This window comes from Geotrypetes seraphini, chromosome 4, assembly GCF_902459505.1.
Source record: "Geotrypetes seraphini chromosome 4, aGeoSer1.1, whole genome shotgun sequence".
NCBI lineage: Eukaryota > Metazoa > Chordata > Amphibia > Gymnophiona > Dermophiidae > Geotrypetes > Geotrypetes seraphini.
This window is the reverse complement of record NC_047087.1, coordinates 164,069,333-164,087,243: the sequence shown is the minus strand read 5'-3', so window position 1 is coordinate 164,087,243 and position 17,911 is coordinate 164,069,333. Positions and strand designations below refer to the sequence as shown.

Below are 17,911 nucleotides of genomic sequence, written 5' to 3'. Positions count from 1 at the left end.
TAACATTATCTTACCTTGAAGTCCCTGAGTTAGGTCCCCTATGAATATGTTGAAAAGGAGCGGGCCCAAGACTGAGCCCTGCGGTACTCCACTGGTCACCTCCGATGTTTTAGAGAGGGTACCGTTAACTACCACCCTCTGAAGTCTGCCACTCAGTCAATCATTGACCCATGTAGTTAGTGTTTCTCCCAGCCCCATTGATTTCATCTTGCTCAACAGCCTGCGATGCGGGACACTATCGAAAGCTTTGCTGAAGTCTAGGTATACGACGTCCATGGATTCTCCCAAGTCTAGCTGTTTTGTTACCCAGTCAAAGAAGTTGATGAGATTGGATTGGCAGGACCTACCCTTGGTGAATTCGTGTTGACTGGGATCCCGTAGATTCTCCTCATCCAAGATTGCGTCTAATTTACGTTTGATTAGTGTTTCCATGAGTTTGCATACTATTGATGTGAGACTCACCGGTCTGTAGTTTGCAGCCTCTGCCCTGCAACCCTTTTTGTGCAGTGGAACGACGTTAGCTGTTTTCCAGTCTATGGGGACTCTCCCCGAACTTAGGGAGAGATTGAAGAGTCCTGATAGCGGTTCTGCCAGGACTTCACGCAGCTCACTGAGCACCCTGGGGTGTAGATTGTCCGGTCCCATGGTTTTGTTCACCTTGAGCCCTGCAACCCTTTTTGTGCAGTGGAACGACGTTAACTGTTTTCCAGTCTATGGGGACTCTCCCCGAACTTAGGGAGAGATTGAAGAGTCCTGATAGCGGTTCTGCCAGGACATCACGCAGCTCACTGAGCACCCTGGGGTGTAGATTGTCCGGTCCCATGGCTTTGTTCACCTTGAGTCTTGCCAGTTCGTAGTAGACGTCGCCAGGTGTGAACTTGAAATTCTGAAACGGGTCTTCCACGCTGGGCCTTGCCTGCAACTGCGGACCGTGCCCCGGTGCCTCGCAGGTGAAGACCGAGCAGAAATATTCATTCAGTAGTTCTGCTTTATTGGAATCTGATTCTGCGTAGTTCCCATCTGGTTTTCTAAGGCGTACTATACCGTCTGTGTTCTTTTTCCTATCACTAATATACCTGAAGAAGGATTTGTCCCCTTTCTTCAAGTTCTTTGCCAGAGTCTCTTCCATTCGAAGTTTGGCCTCCCTAACTGCCGTTTTGACTGCTGCAGACCTCGCCCTATGTTCTAGTTTAGCTTCCCTAGTCTCCATTCGTTTGTAGGAAATAAATGCTTTTTTCTTCTCCATGACGAGGTGTGAAATTTCTGCGGAGTACCATTGGAGTTTGTTGTTTCTCCGCCGTTTGTGTATTGATTTAATGTAGAGGCTTGTCGCTTCATGTATGGTAGATTTCAGGTATGACCACATAGCTTCCACATCATCAGTTGTAGCTTGGTTCTGCAGTGTCCGGTGGACACATGGAACGCGCTTCCGGAGGTTGTGATAGCCCAGAGCACATTGCAGGGTTTCAAGGAAGGTTTAGACAAGTTCCTAAAAGAAAAGGGGATTGAGGGTTACAGATAAAAAAAAAGAGGTAGGTTACAGAAACGGACAGGAACCACATTACAGGTCATGGACCTGACGGGCCGCCGCAAGAGCGGACCGCTGGGCGCGATGGACCAATGGTCTGACCCAGTGGTGGCAACTTCTTATGTTCTTATGTTAACCAACCCTTTTTTAATAATTCCCAGCATCCTGTTTGCTTTTTTGGCTGCCGCCGCACATTGGGTAAAAGGTTTCATCGTATTGTCTACAATGACACCCAGATCCTTTTCTTGGGTGTGATTCAGGTTATTCTTCCCAATGTGTATCACTTTGCATTTGTCCACATTAAAATTCATCTGCCAGTCTTCCAATTTCCTAAGGTCCACCTGCAATTTTTCACAATCTGCATGCATTTTAATGACTTTGAACAGTTTAAGGTCATCTACAAATTTAATCACCTCACTCGTCGTTCCAATTTCCAGATCATTTATAAATAAGTTAAATAGCACCAGTCTCAGTACAGACCCCTGTGGCACTCCATTGTTTACTCTCCCTCCATTGAGAAAAATGACCATTGAACCCTATCCTCTGTTTTCTATCCGATAACCAATTCCTAATCCACAACTGAACTTTGCCACCTATCCCATGGCTCTTTAATTTTCTCAGGAGCCTCTCGTGAGGAACTTTAACAAAAGCTTTCTGAAAATCTAGATCAACTGGCTCACCTTTATCCACATGTTTATTCACACCTTCAAAGAAGTCAAGCAAATTGGTGAGGCAAAATCTCCCTTGGCTGAACCCATGCTGACTCCGTTTCATTAAATCATGTTTGTCTACGTGTTCCACAATTTTAGTTTTTATAACGATTCTACCATTTTGCCCAGCACCGAAGTGAGGCTTACTGGTCTGTAATTTCCCGGATCTCCCCTGGAGCCCTTTTTAAAAATCGGCATTAAAAATCGGCATTAACATTGGCCACCCTCCAAATTTCAGGTACTACAAATGATTTTAGTGACAGGTTACAGATCACGAACAGCAGGTCAGCAATTACATGTTTGAGTTCTTTTTGTATACTGGTCCTGGCGATTTATCACTTTTTAACTTGTCGATTTGGCTCAGTACATCTTCCAGTTTCACTAAGATTTTTTCAGTTCCTCTGAATCATCACCCTTGAAAACCATTTCCGGTTCATGTGGGTTCCATTGCCAACTGATGGAAAAGTTCTCCTTGTAGAGAATCCAGGATCTCCCTACTTCTAGAAGACCCCACAATAGGGATACCCCAATCAACATCCTAAAATCACCTATTAGTAAGACTTCCTCTTTTTTAGATATATTCTGAATGTCTACTATTAAATCTCTATCTATGTCTTCCGCCTGTAAAAGAGGCCTCTATATCACATCAAGGTAAATATATTCACCACTCCTTCTTTCAAAATTGATCCACAGTGCCTCTTCCTTGCCCTGCAGATCCTGTAATTGTGTGGCTTTAATATGATCTTTAACATATAATCCTACGCCCCGCTCCTTTTTCTTCCTATCCTGTCTTCCCTGAACAAAAAGATCTGACAACACTGGAAGAGTGGGCCAAAAAGTGGCAAATGAGCTTCAACATAGGGAAATGCAAGGTCATGCATGTAGGGAAAAAGAACCCGATGTTCACTTACAAAATGGGGGAATCACCGCTAGGGGTGAGCAACCTTGAAAGAGACCTGGGAGTGATGGTAGACACAACCTTGAAGGCATCGGTGCAGTGCGCCACAGCCTCAAGGAAAGCAAACAAAATGTTGGGTATCATTAAGAAGGGTATCACGACCAGGAGGAAGGAAGTCATCCTGCCACTGTATCGTGCAATGGTGCGCCCGCACCTGGAGTACTGTGTCCAGTACTGGTCGCCATATCTTAAGAAGGACATGGCGGTACTTGAGAGAGTCCAGAGAAGAGCAACTAAGCTAATAAAGGGTATGGAGGACCTCTCATATACTGACAGACTGAAAAAGCTGGGGCTTTTCTCCCTGGAAAAGCGGAGACTTAGAGGAGACATGATAGAAACCTTCAAGATCATGAAGGGCGTAGAAAAAGTAGACAGGGACAGATTTTTCAAATTATGGGGACCCACAATTACAAGGGGGCACTCAGAGAAATTGAAAGGGGAAAGGTTTAGAACAAACGCCAGGAAGTTCTTTTTCACCCAGAGGGTGGTGGATACATGGAACGCGCTACCGGAAGATGTGATAAGCAGGAGCACGCTACAGGGCTTCAAAGAAGGTTTGGATAGGTACCTGGAGGACAAAGGGATTGAGGGGTACAGATAGAAGTGGAGGTAGGCTTAGGGTTAGGATTAGAGGTAAGTTAAAAAATTAGTCTGGGACCACTGTTCAGGCAATAGACCTGATGGGCTGCCGCGGGAGCGGACCGCTGGGCAAGATGGACCTCTGGTCTGCCTCAGCGGAGGCAACTTCTTATGTTCTTAACAGATTACAGCCTGGTATAATTATATTCCAGTCATGGTTCTCTGTGAACCACGTCACTGTTATCGCCACCATATCCAACTCCTTTTCTTCCATCACAGCTTCTAGATCCAGAATCTTGTTTCCCATACTTCGAGCATTAGTATATACTGCTTTCCAGACATTGCCCCCTTTTTCCATCCGTGTAGAGGTATTCAGTGATTTACTTACCTGAGGGCTTATATTCATCCGGGAGCTATGATCACCTTGCCCCATCACTTCTTGTTTAAAGCCCTCTTCAGTAGATTAGCCAGTTTGCTGGTGAAGACACTTCTTCCCTTCTTTAATAGATTTGTTACCATCCCTGCTCAGCAGCTCTTGGAAGATCATCCTATGGTCTAGGAAGCCAAAACGCTCTCGATGACACTATCCAGGTAGACAAACATTCATCTCCAGGATGCGAGCTTCTCTGCCCTGGCCTTTACCCTCGACAGGGAGGATAGATGAGAATACAATCTGTGCACCTGACTGCTTCATCTTTTCTCCCAGAGCCACAAAGTCACTTTTGACACGTTCACAGGGGTACCTGGTAGTATCGTTAGTGCCAATGTGGATAAGCAGCATTGGATAGTAGTCATCAGGCTTGATGAGTCTTGGCAAGCTCTCCGTAACAACTTGGATTTTGGAACCAGGCAGACAGCATACCTCTCGTGACATCATGTCTAGTCTGCAGATGGATTCTTCTGTACCCCTCAGAAGGGACTCGCCAACTACCACTACCTTACTCATGGATCCAGTAATTTGGGGGATTTCAAACTTTGGTCCTTCTTTTCCTTGGGATGCTCTCATCTCCTCCACTTCCAGGACAGCATATCTGTTCTTCAGTTCAAGGGCGGGGGCAGTCACAGTACCAATCTTGCAGTGTTCCGCAATCTGATTCCAGCTGCCTTCCCTCAGCACAGCCTCTTCCCCACTGCTGGAAATCTTTGACACCTCATGAACCATTTCATTGATGTACCTCTCATTCTCATGGATGCTCCTCAGTCTTGCCACCTCCTCTCTCAGTTCTTTTACTTCCTTCATGAGGGATTCAATCAGTAAACAGCTTGTACATGGAACTACTCCCTCTGCCTGGGTAACATTTTCTGTCTGCACAGAGACAGAAGTTGTAACCTGAGCAGAAAAATCCTACCAAAGTAATGCCCTGTTCCATGTTGGCTGGAGAGCCTATAAATCAAAAAGCTCTGCCTTGGGGTGGGTGGGAGCCTTTCCTCAACAGCTGTTTGTGCCCTAATCTGATGATATGCCCTGAAATGCAACCTAAATTATTACCGTATTTCCCCACATATAGGCCACCCCTCTGCATAGGCTGCAGCCTATGTTTAAAAAATGGAAGATAAGCCGCCACATGATATTAGCCATGGCTTATCTTCCAGTACCTCCCCTGCCTTTTTCATTCATCCCCCCTACCCCCGGTACCTTTTTCGTAAGCCCCCTTGCTCGGGTCTCCAGTGGTGCAGGGCAGCTGCGATCTCTTTGGCATCCGGCCTGCCCCTGCACCGTCCGCTGAAGTCAGCTCTTGCGGGACTCGCAAGATTTGACCTCAGCCACTCAGCAAGCGGTGCGGGGGCAGGCCGTATGCTGAAGAGATCACTGCTGCCCTGCACCGCTGGAGACCCGAGCCAGGTGCCAGCAAGGGGGCTTACGAAAAAGGTACCTGGGGTAGAAGGGATGATTAAAAATTTCTAGGCCGTGCCCCATACATGGGTTTGTAAAATCCATGTATAGGCCGTGGCCTATATATAGGGAAATACAGTAATCTAGGCTAAAACACTGTTTTGTATTACATCCTAACAGACTCTAAAGGCTACACTATTACCTGACTGATTTTGCTGAGCTAAAAAAATGGCAAGGTGAAACGTAGCAGCACCCTGCAAGATATCACTGAGCCTCCTATAGATGACTGACAACCTGCACTCAAACCCCTACAAACAGTAGGTGAGCAAGCTAAACAGGGATGGCCCTGAGCTTCAAAAATGCTTCTGCAAGCTGGTTAACAGATACCACAAGGGACCGGCCTGTCAGCCACAGACCATAGCTTGGAGAAGAGATGGCTCAGGGGTGATATGAGAGAGGTCTATAAAATACTGAGTGGAGTGGAAAGGATAGATAAGAATTCCTTGTTTACTTTTTCCAAAAATACTAGGACTACGGGGTATGCGATAAAGCTACTAAAGTAGATTTAAAACAAACCAGATAAATTATTTCTTCATACAATGTGTAATTAAACTCTGGAATTTGTGGTGAAATCAGTTAACTTAGCGGGGTTTAAAAAAAGTTTGGATAAATTCCTAAAAGGGAAGTCCATAGGCTACTATTGAGATGGCTTGGGGAAATCCACTGCTTATTCTTAGGAAAAGCAGCTTAAAATCTGATTTATTATTTGCGATCTAGCTAGGTACTTGGGACCTGAGTTGGCAATTGTTGGAAACAGGATAGTGTGCTTGATGGACCTTCGGTCTATGCCAGTATGGCAATTCTTATCTTTCTTCTCCTCGCAGGTGGAGCTGAATCCTCAGGAAGCTCTTAGCACCAAAAATATGAAGAAAAGAAAAATAAAGAAAAAAGGCAGATCGAATAGAAACACTCCTTCAGGTTTGAGTGAGGAAGAAAAAAAACTGTAGGTGGCAAAAGAGCCCTCTGTGAGTAGAAGGGATACATAAAAAATCTGGAGTGAATTCTTTCTGCAAGGTTTGCAGCTATGGGGAAATTACCCACTTGTCCAGAATGACACGCCTATTGTACTAGAAACCTTTTGATTGGACTAACAAAATATTTCTGGACTAGTTTTTGAAGGTCAGATTTTTTTGTTTTATTTGTAATAATTGCTCTTTCAAGCTAAAAATGCAGAGTATACTGTGTAGATTAGTGAAACAAATTCCTAGTTTAATGCATTCTGAACTGTATTTTAAGGCATTGCACTTCTCAATCAACTTGCAGTGATGTTTTGAGAAGGAGGATGTCATAAATGTTGTGGATGGTGCTACATACTACTGTTCTATTTGGAAGGAAAAGCAAGATGAGTGATGTTTGAGGTAGAGTCCTGATGACGCCATTTATGCCTATGAATTACTGTAAAGATTATGGGGAACCTTTAGGGGGCTGCAGAAACCACAATTAAATTGAGAGCTTATAGTGATTTCATTAACACTTATGCACCACTCTACTTACTGGTCAAAAATAGCAACAATAATAGTGAGAGAAAGGGGATCTTTATGAATCAGTATTTACCAGGTCCTGAGTGGGACAGGCTGGCTTCTCAATATTTCCTGTAATTTTGCAGGTCTATTAATTTAAAGAAGCAATTGGGAGTTGGAGCACAGAAAAAACACTTCCCAAGGTCCATGGTTACATTGGCAGGTTCAGACAAATCCTCCTTACTGGTCTTCTGTGATTTCTCAGAGCCCATAATCGCAAATGTATATCAAACTGATTCTCCTTACCTGCTGGAAAGCCTGATTCACATGTCCCTGCTGCATTAGTTGTAAAATGTGTGTCTGCTGAGACTGGAGATCTAGCTGAGAAGAGGGAATAGGTGTGCCTGCTGCTGACCGCATAGCCTGCATGATGCTGGAAGTGACAGCAGCCTGCTGTTCCTTCATAGCGTAGCTTACTTCTCCCTTGATAATCCTTTGCACCTGGGTGAGAATTGATTCCTGCATGCTGAGAGGACAAAGGTAGAAACAGTGATGCATACAAGCTCCTACACCAATTTAACACTTTGGGGAATCATATCCCTAAACTAGAAAGGTCAGAAAGCTTATTTTAAGCACTTCCTAAATCATGTAAGACAGAGAATGTAGAGGGTATAGCAAGTATATTATGCCTATTTTATAAACTGGCAGAAACTACAATGTAAATGATGTAAATGTTTACTAGTGGGGAGTGGGATAGAACATGCCAACCTTAAAACAAACAATATTGATTCATATATAGACTCAAAATAAAATACAAATTAAAGTCCATGGATATAAAGTCCTACTTTGCAGGTGAATAGATGTAATGTCCTTAAAATTGAATGACCCAGTTGATGACCCAACATGGTCCATGTTTCGACCTTCGGATGGAGGCCTGCCTCAGGGGTGTGGATGTCGGTCTGAAAAGGTATACAGTATACACTTCATATCACTAAAAAAATAAGACTACAAAAATACACAAATACATAATGCAATTCAAATGAACATATAAATATAAAAACATACATAAAAAACTAAAAGCTAAACAGCCAAGAGGAAATACTAAATCTATAAGAACAACAGCAAAAATATAGGAAAAAGAACAGTCACATGGGTTTGAATATGATTAAAACCAATAACTGTATGTTTTTCTATGTTAGAAACAATGTTTATACTGACAATTATTGGTTTTATGATTCACATATCTTTTATTTGAAAATTTGTCTTTGATGCTCCCCTCAGAAGTTTATCAGAATTCAAGGTTTTAATCATATTCAAACCTATGTAGCTGTTCTTTTTCCTATATTTTTACTGTTGTTCTGATATAGTTCATATTTCCTCTTGGCTGTTTAGCTTTTAGTTTTTTATGTATGTTTTAATATTTATGTTTTTTGACCTTATTTACTTACCCTCTCCTTTACTAACGCGTAGCGTGGGTTTTAGCGCCAGTAACAGCGGTAATTGCTTCGACACTCATAGAAATTCTATGAACATAGGAGAGCTTTACCGTCGCTGTCAATGCTAAAACTTGCGCTACGTGTTAGTAAAGAAGGGAGTTAGTTTTTTAAGTACAATGTTGTTATTTTCATGTTTTTTGATATTATTGAATTAATGATGTTATTTTTAAGCGTTTATTTTATGTTTATTTGAATAGCATTATGTATTTTTGCAGTATTGTTTTTTTATTGATATTGATACCTTTTCAGACCGACATCCACACCCCTGAGGCAGGAATCCATCTGGAAGTCGAAACATGGACCATGTCGGGTCATCAAATGAGTCATTCAATTTTAAGGACATTACATCTATACACCTGCAAAATAGGACCTTATATCCATGTACTTTTATATGCATTTTATTTTGAGTCTATATCAGTGGTTCCCAAACCTGTCCTGGGGGACCTCTAGCCAGTCAGATTTTCAAGATATCCCTAATGAATATGCATGAGAGAGATTTGCATACCTGTCACTTCCATTATATGCAAATCTCTCTCATGCATATTCATTAGGGATATCTTGAAAACCTGACTGGCTGGGGGTCTCCCAGGACAGGTTTGGGAACCACTGGTCTATATGAATAAATATTGTTTGTTTCAAGGTTGACATATTCTATCCCACTCTCCACTTGCTTTCTTTCATTGTATTTTACGTGGGGTTTTTGTTCCTTTTTTAGTTTGCATTTATAAATGTATACTATACATTTGCTCCAATCATGTATATTTTCTAGTTTAAAATCTTTTTGTTTCTGGAGTAAGAACCATAAAACAATACATTGATACAAATAGACAACATTTTTAATTACACTGAAGACTGCTTGTCTTTTCTTATGCCTTTTTCCCAACAAAGCTTTTAATTTCTCCCTGTCCATTAAATCCCCCCTTACCCTACCCAGCAATAAGTCTTATGACATATCATCCAGAAGTCTTTGGCTCTTATGGCCTCTCCAAATAAGAACATAAGAACATAAGCAGTGCCTCTGCCGGGCCAGACCACAGGTCCATCCCGCCCAGCAGTCCGCCCCCACGGCGGCCCAACAGGTCATGACCTGCCTTCATCACCAGAAGGGGCCCCCTTGCCCCCTAGGTATCTCATCGAAGTCCTATCTTCCCATCAAAGTCCTAACCCTCCGGCCTTTCACCTACACGACCTGGTGAGCTGTCTATACTTATGCAACACCCCAACACCTCCCTCAGTACCCCACGATCCCCTTGTCCCTCAGGAATCCGTCCAATCCCTGTTTGAATCCCTGTACTGTACTCTGCTGGATCACTTCCTCCGGGAGCGCATTCCATGTGTCCACGACCCTTTGGGTGAAGAAAAACTTCCTTGCATTTGATTTGAACCTATCCCCCTTCAGTTTCTCTGAGTGCCCCCTCGTACCTGTTGTCCATTTTAGTCTGAAGAACCTGTCCCTGTCCACCTTCTCTGTGCCCCTAAGTATTTTGAAGGTCTCTATCATATCCCCCCTGAGCCTCCTCTTTTCCAGAGAGAAGAGCCCCAGTTTATCCAGCCTCTCGGCATATGGGCAGTTTTCCAGCCCTCTTACCAGTTTCGTTGCCCTCCTTTGGACATTCTCAAGAACTGCCATGTCCTTCTTGAGGTGCGGCGACCAATATTGAATGCAGTATTCCAGATGTGGGCGCACCATCGCTCGATACAGCAGCATGATGACTTCCTACGTCCTGGTTGTTATGCCCCTCTTGATGATGCCCAGCATCCTGTTTGCTTTCTTCGAGGCTGCTGCACACTGTGCGGATGGTTTCATGGATGGATCCACTAGCACACCCAAGTCTCTCTCAAGTCCAGTGTCTCCCAGCAGTCCCCCTCCCATTTTATACTCGAACAACGGGTTCTTTTTCCCTATGTGCATGATCTTGCATTTGTCTACGTTAAAGCGCATTTGCCATTTGTTTGCCCAGTCCTCCAGCTTATCAAGGTCCCTTTGCAGTTCCTCACACTCCTCCCTGGTCCTAACTCTGGCGCAGAGTTTGGTATCGTCTGCAAATTTTATAACCTCACACTTTGCCTCCGTTTCCAGGTCATTGATAAATATGTTGAAGAGTAGCGGTCCCAGCACCGATCCCTGTGGCACACCGCTCGTGACTCCCCTCCAGTCAGAATATTGGCCCTTTACTCCGACCCTCTGTAGTCTACCTGACAACCAGTGCTTGATCCATCTGTGTACATCCCCGCCCACCCCGTGGTTCCACAGCTTCCTAAGCAGCCTTTCATGTGGCACCTTGTCAAAGGCCTTTTGAAAGTCGAGGTAAATGATGTCTATGGGTTCCCCTTTGTCCACCTGACTGCTTATTCCCTCAAAGAAGTACAGAAGGTTTGTCAGGCACGACCTTCCCTTACAGAATTCGTGCTGGCTTGTCCGCAGTAGGCCATTTTTCTCGATGTGCTCGCAAATGCTGTCCTTGATCATTGCTTCCACCATCTTCCCTATAATTGAAGTCAGGCTCACCGGCCTGTAGTTCCCGGGGTCACCTCTCGATCCCTTCTTAAAGATAGGTGTGACATTTGCCAGTTTCCAGTCCTCTGGTACCTCTCCAGTTGTCAAGGATAGGTTGCAAACATGCTGAATTGCGCCCGCTATTTCCTGTCTTAGTTCCTTTAGAACCCTTGGGTGGATCCCGTCCGGTCCCGGTGATTTGCCGCTTTTTAACCTGTCAATCTGTTTGAGGACATCCTCCCGACTTACCTCTATATGCCCCAATTTTTTGGCCTGCTCCCCACTCATGAGCTCCTCTGAGTCCGGTATATTGGACGTGTCCTCGCTCGTGAAGACCGACGAGAAGAATGTGTTCAACCTCTCAGCTACCTCTTTATCCTCCTTAATCACTCCCTTCCTATCCCCATCGTCCAATGGCCCCACCTCCTCTCTCACTGGTTGCTTCCCCTTTACGTAACTGAAGAATGCCTTGAAGTTTTTCGCCTCCCTGGCCAGCCCTTCCTCGTATTTCCCTTTTGCTTTTCTAACCTCTCGGTGGCATTCCTTTTGGCATTTCCTGTGCTCCTGGTGATTTTCCTCCGTTGGATCCCTCTTCCATTTCCGGAAGGACACTTTCTTGTCACTGATTGCCCTCTTTACTTCAGGTGTCATCCAAACCGGGTCTTTTGACCGCTTGTTCTTGCGGCCTTTCCTGAAACTGGGAATGTACAGTTTTTGCGCTTCCTGCAGGGTGTCCCTGAGAAGGGTCCAGGCGCTTCCTACAGTCTAGAGAATGACACGGGGAAAAAATCTGTCCCCGTCACCGCCCCGTCACCGGCCCACCATCCTCTGCACCGCCCCGTCACCGCCGTTCCCTTCACCGCCCCGTCACCGCCATCCCTTTCACCGCCCCGTCACCGCCACTGCCATCCCATTCACCGCCCCGTCACCGTCCCCGCTGCATCCATATAAGCCTTAGTACTGTAATATTTAGCTTATTCCTTTCTTATAAATCAAAGTTCCTGCTGCTGAACTAGAGAAAGAGATGTTCAGCTGGCAGGGCTTTGTTTATAAATTTTTATCAACACAACTAATATACTATTTTATCCTAAAGCAAAAAATAAATAAATAAATATAATTTTTTTTTCTACGTTTGTTGTCTGGTTTCTGCTTTCCACATCTTCTCATTGAATTCCTTCCATCCACTGTGTGTCTTCTCTCTGCGTCTTCCATTTGCTGTTACTGTGCCTCTCCCTTAACCCCCCCCCCCCAATTGGTCTAGCACCCATCTTCTTCCCTCCGCTCCCGCATAGTCTGGCATCTGTCTTCTTCCCACTCTGTCTTCCACATTTCCCTTGGGGGTCTGCCCTCTCCACCCTCCTTCAATGTCTGTTCTATTCCTTTCCACTACCACCCTTCCCTCCCTCCTTTACCATCTGTTCCTTTCTACTACCCTTCAGCTCCTCTCGCGTGGCCTATCTACCTTCCTTCCTCTTATTTTCATGGCACGTTACAATGTAATTTGTGCAAGCCACTGGAGCCTACAAGCTCGGTCCCTGTCCCATCCCCACAAACCATCTCGCTTCTGTGCTCCTATTTTCTCCATTTCTAATATCTCCCCTATGTATCTGTCATTGCCCCCCCGTGTCCATATACCATCCCCATGGCATGTCCCCTTTATGTCTCTGTCCCTATGCCCCATGCACATAATTTCCCCTCTTTCTGTTACCTTCCTGTGTCCAGATTTCCCCTATCTTCCTCTTCCATACCAGTGTGTCTCTTCTTTTCAACCCCATCTAGCTTTTTTCCCTCTTTCTTCCCCCCCCCCTGCTTCTAGCATCTGGCTCACCTGCCTGTTCTTCCCTTTCTTTCCTGCTGTGGGTTTTTCTTTCCGACTTCATCCCCTTGGCCCAGAATCCTTTTCCCTTTCACTCCCTCCTTCCAATTTGAGCCGGGAACACTAGCGATCGCACGGTCCCCGCAGCCACTACCTGCCTGCCCAATCGATCCTAGTGTTTCGCCAGCTCTCTCCCTTCTCCTCACCTTAGTTTATAGGTTTTCTTTTTCGGCGACCTACACGCTTTCCCAAAGAGCCGCGCACGCGCGGCTGCTCAGTGTTCAATCTTCTGCTCTGCTGCAACTTCCTGTTTCCGGTTGCGTCAGAGCAGAAGATCGAAACTGAGCAGCAGCGAGTGCGCGGCTCTCTGATAGCATGCGGGTCGCCGAAAAAGAAAATCTACAAACTAAGGTGAGGAGAAGGGAGAGAGCTGGCTAAACACTAGAATTGATTGGGCAGGCGGGTGTGAGCTGCAGGGACCACGCGATCCTTCATGCCTCACTGCGGGGACAAGACCATTCACCGCCCCTCGGGCGGTGAAGGCCTTGTCCCCGTCGCCGCAGCGACTGCTAGTTTTCTTCCCCGTTTTTGGCGGGTGACCCGCGGCTAAGATGCGGTGGCCGCGGGTAAACCGCCACCGTGTCATTCTCTACTACAGTCTCCATCCTAAAGCCGTTCCTGAGCTTCCTCCCCACCATTTTCCTCATAGCAACATAGTTCCCTTTCCTGAAGTTGAGCGCAGTTGATGCGGTCCTCCCCACTATGGGTGACCCCCTTTCTAATGTGAATCTGATCACGTTGTGATCACTGTTGCCTAGTGTTCCTCCCACCTCTACCCCTCTTGCAGGCCCCCCTAATCCGTTAAGGATGAGGTCAAGAGTAGCACCCCCTCGCGTCGGTTCCTTGACTAGTTGCTCCATGAAGCAGTCCCTCACAGCTTCTACGAATCCTGTTTCCCTCGTGGAGTTGGAGTGACCCGTACTCCAGTCTATCCCTGGGTAGTTGAAGTCCCCCATCACTGTTACACTTCCAGTCCTGCATTCCTGCCTCAGTTCTGCTTCCAAGTCGTGTCCTATTGTTTCTGACGCACCAGGTGGGCGATAATAAAGCCCCAGCTTTATGTCTGCACTCTTCTTTCCCGGCAATTTGACTCATAGCGATTCCAGCTCCTCTGCCTTTGTTGCCGTATCAATCCCAATCGAGTAGATATAGTCCTTTATATACAACGCTATGCCTCCCCCCTTCTTGTGGGTCCTGTCCCTCCTGTAGAGCTTGTACCCTGGCAGCGCCACATCCCATTGATTTTCCTCTGTCCACCAGGTTTCTGTAATTCCTATTATATCCAGGTCCTCCATACCCACCCCTCTCACTCAATCAATTGCATGTCTCATGTTCTCACCAACAGACTAAGAATATACCTTCTACCCCAAGGATGGGCAACCATAGTCCAAAGGCCACAACCTAGTCAGGTTTACAAGATTTCACTGCATGTACCACTTCCATCATATGCAAATATAGCTCAACCATATTCATTGTGAAAATCTTGAAAACCTGACTCGGTTGTAGCTTTTGAGATCCATAAGTACATAAGAATTGCTACTGCTGGGTCAGACCAGTGGTTCATCATGCCCAGTAGTCCGCTCACGTGGTGGCCCTCTGGTCAAAGACCAGCACCCTAACTGACACTAGCCCCACCAGTGTATGTCCTTGTTCAGCAGGAACTTGTCTAACTTTGTCTTGAATCCCTGGAGGGTGTGTTCCCCTATGACAGACTCCTGAAGAGCGTTCCAGTTTTCTACCACTCTCTGGTTAAAGAAGAACTTCCTTACGTTTGTACGAAATTTATCCCCATTGAACTTTAGAGAGTGCCCTCTCGTTCTCCCTACCTTGGAGAGGGTGAACAACCTGTCCTTATCTACTAAGTCTATCCCCTTCAGTACCTTGAATGTTTTGATCATGTCCCCTCTCAATCTCCTCTGTTCGAGGGAGAAGAGACCCAGTTTCTCTAATCTTTTGCTGTACGGAAGCTCCTCTAACCCTTTAACCATCTTAGTCGCGACCAGTGCTGGACGCAGTACTCTAGGTGAGGGCGCACCATGGCCCAATACAGCGGCATGATAACCTTCTCCAATGTATTTGTAATCCCCTTCTTTATTATTCCTAGCATTCTGTTCGCCCTTTTTGCCACCGCCGCCGCAAATTGCGCGGATGGCTTCATTGACTTGTTGATCAGAACTCCTAAGTCCCTTTCCTGGGAGGTCTCTCCAAGTACCGCCCCGGATATCCTGTATTTGTGAATGAGATTTTTGTTACCAACATGCATCACTTTACACTTGTCCACGTTTTCTACACTCTTGCTGTGATGTTACATAATTATTATTTTTGGGGCTCGCCACCAATTTATTGAGTATACAACATCTAGTTCTCAAGGGTAAGTCTAGTCTTGAATATAAGGATCCCAAATATGGAGAAAAGTCATTTTCCTTTTAAGGATTGTCTTTGCTATCTGATGTTCCCAAACCATTAAAAAATGTAATTTATTCCTCAAGTGACAAAATGGTAGGTGTTTTTTCTGGGCCCAATCTTGTAAAATACATTTTTCCTCCTACTGGACAAAATTTCCTTACTAAAGACACTCTTAAAGGCATATTTCTTCACCCTTCAGAGTGTCGGCTAATGGTCTTGGCAGATAGATGCTTAGGAAGACAGGCAGCTGGCTAGTAATTGTCTTTAATGAATGTGGTCTGATAACTCTTTCCTTTTATATAATGGCGTTATTTTCCCTTTCTAATCATGATTTACTTTTATTTATACACCACTTAGATCAGGGGTAGGGAACTCCGGTCCTCGAGAGCCGTATTCCAGTCGGGTTTTCAGGATTTCTCCAATGAATATGCATTGAAAGCAGTGCATGCAAATAGATCTCATGCATATTCATTGGGGAAAACCCGACTGGAATACAGCTCTCGAAGACCGGAGTTCCCTACCCCTGACTTAGATCCTTATGTTCTTATAAAGTCCATAGTCTGTTACTGAGAAAGATATGGGGCAAGCCACTGCTTGCCCTGGATTGGTAGCATGGAATGTTGCTACTCTTTGGGTTTACATTGATCAAGAAGCAATAGCTTGAATAGAACACAGATGTACAAAACGGCAAAGGTGTATAATAAGGCTACATAATTTCCCTTTACTTGTTCAATCTATGTACAGAGCAAATCAGAGAATGACTGTATGAGAAAACTAAAGATAAAACATTGGTGGAAGACTCAACAACTTTCATTTTGCTGATGATTCTACATTATTGGCTGAAAGTAGAGATGATCTGAAACATCTGATTAAAAAATCAAGGAACAGTCTCAAAATGGGCCTATACCTTAAAGTTATCCCAACAACTTTAATGGAGAAGTAATAGAAATAATAGACAACTAGTTTGGTTGGATCAATAACAAAACAAACAGCAGTCTCAAGCCTATTCCTTAAGCAAGAATCAAGGAAAACTGGAAATGGTTAAAGATCAAATGAATAAAAACAAAATTGATTTGATAGGGATCAGTGAACTGAAATGTATTAATTTTATTTATTTAAAACACTTGTAGCCTGCATATCAACCATCTATGCCGATAATAATGATAGATACATAATTAAAACAAAACATTACATACATAACAAAACAGAACATAGCAGATTATTAAAATAACAGCATGCAATAAACAACTTACACATGTGCCTTAAAATAAAAAAACCAAGCAATTACAAGATTACAAAGTAACCAAATTTGAAAAGGCAAGTCAAAAAAAATTGGCTTTCAAACTTTTTCAAAATGCCAAAAAATCAGAGGTCAGATGGATAGACTCTGGAACCGAGTTCCATAGTAAAGGTCCGGCTACTTGCAACATACATGATCGATTTGCAACTTTAGTGACAGAACGAAGAGTGAGAACAGCCAAAAAAGATCTGTCTTGTAATCTCAAAGAACGAGGAGGCACATAAGTCTGCAGCAGAGAAGCCATCAACTTGGGCAATAGATCCCAGACAGGGTTAGAAGCTTAAATAGTATTCTCCAAACAACTGCGAGGGGACATGATAGAGACGTTCAAAATACTGAAAGACATCGATAAAATAGAGCAGAAAAACAAATTATTTACATTGTCCAACGTGACACGGACAAGAGGACATGGTTTGAAGCTAAGGGGGGACAAATCCACGGACAAATGTCAGGAAGTTCTGCTTCACGCAGCAAGTGGTGGACGCCTGGAATGCTCTTCCAAAGGAGGTTATTAAGGAATCCACTGTGCTAGGATTCAAAGGCAAATTAGATGCACATCTCCTTACGAGAGGCATAGAGGGATATGGGTGATTAAAACTACATCAGGTGTATACCTGACTGGGCCTCCGCGTGTGCGGATCACCGGACTCGATGGACCATGGGTCTGATCCGGAGATGGCAGTTCTTATGTTCTTATGTAACTGGTAATCAGTGAAATTTGGCCAGCACAGGTGTAACATGGGAATAACAGGGCAATCTAGCTATTACCATGGCAGCGGTATTTTGAGCTACCTGAAGTACTCTAAGTCTTCAGCAAGCCACAAAAAGGAGAATTACAATAGTCTAGATGTGGTAAGACTAACATGACCATTAATTTTTTTCCTCAAAACAGGACAGGACCCCGGCCTGCCCAGTACCTTTTTTAAATCCTGGCAGCTGACTCCTGTCTTGATGTCTTCCGGCAGTGGCACACAAGGTAGGCGCAAGCTTTTCGCGTGCCTGTCTGGTCCCGCACTGCACACTGAATGGCTGCCGTCATTTCTTGTGGGACTTGCGAGAACTGATGGCAGCCATTCAGTGAGTGGCATGGGACCAGGCAGGTGTGCTGCTCTGCTGCCAAAAGACATCATGTCAGGAGGCAACCACCAGGATTAAGAAAAGGTACTGGGAGGGCAGTATTCACTACGGTACTTGTTTCTTCAGCGGG

The 17,911-nt window shown here is 44.7% G+C and overlaps 1 protein-coding gene across 4 annotated transcripts in view; it reads right to left on the bottom strand.

Moving 5' to 3' along the window:
• Positions 1-17,911, bottom strand: part of EDC4 (enhancer of mRNA decapping 4) — a 1,195,251-nt gene that overhangs the window by 57,521 nt on the left and 1,119,819 nt on the right. For all 4 annotated transcript variants that reach the window (XM_033940763.1, XM_033940759.1, XM_033940760.1 and 1 more), the window contains one exon: positions 7,436-7,655. In XM_033940763.1, coding sequence (XP_033796654.1) covers positions 7,436-7,655 — 220 coding nt within the window. The remainder of the gene's footprint in view (positions 1-7,435; positions 7,656-17,911) is intronic.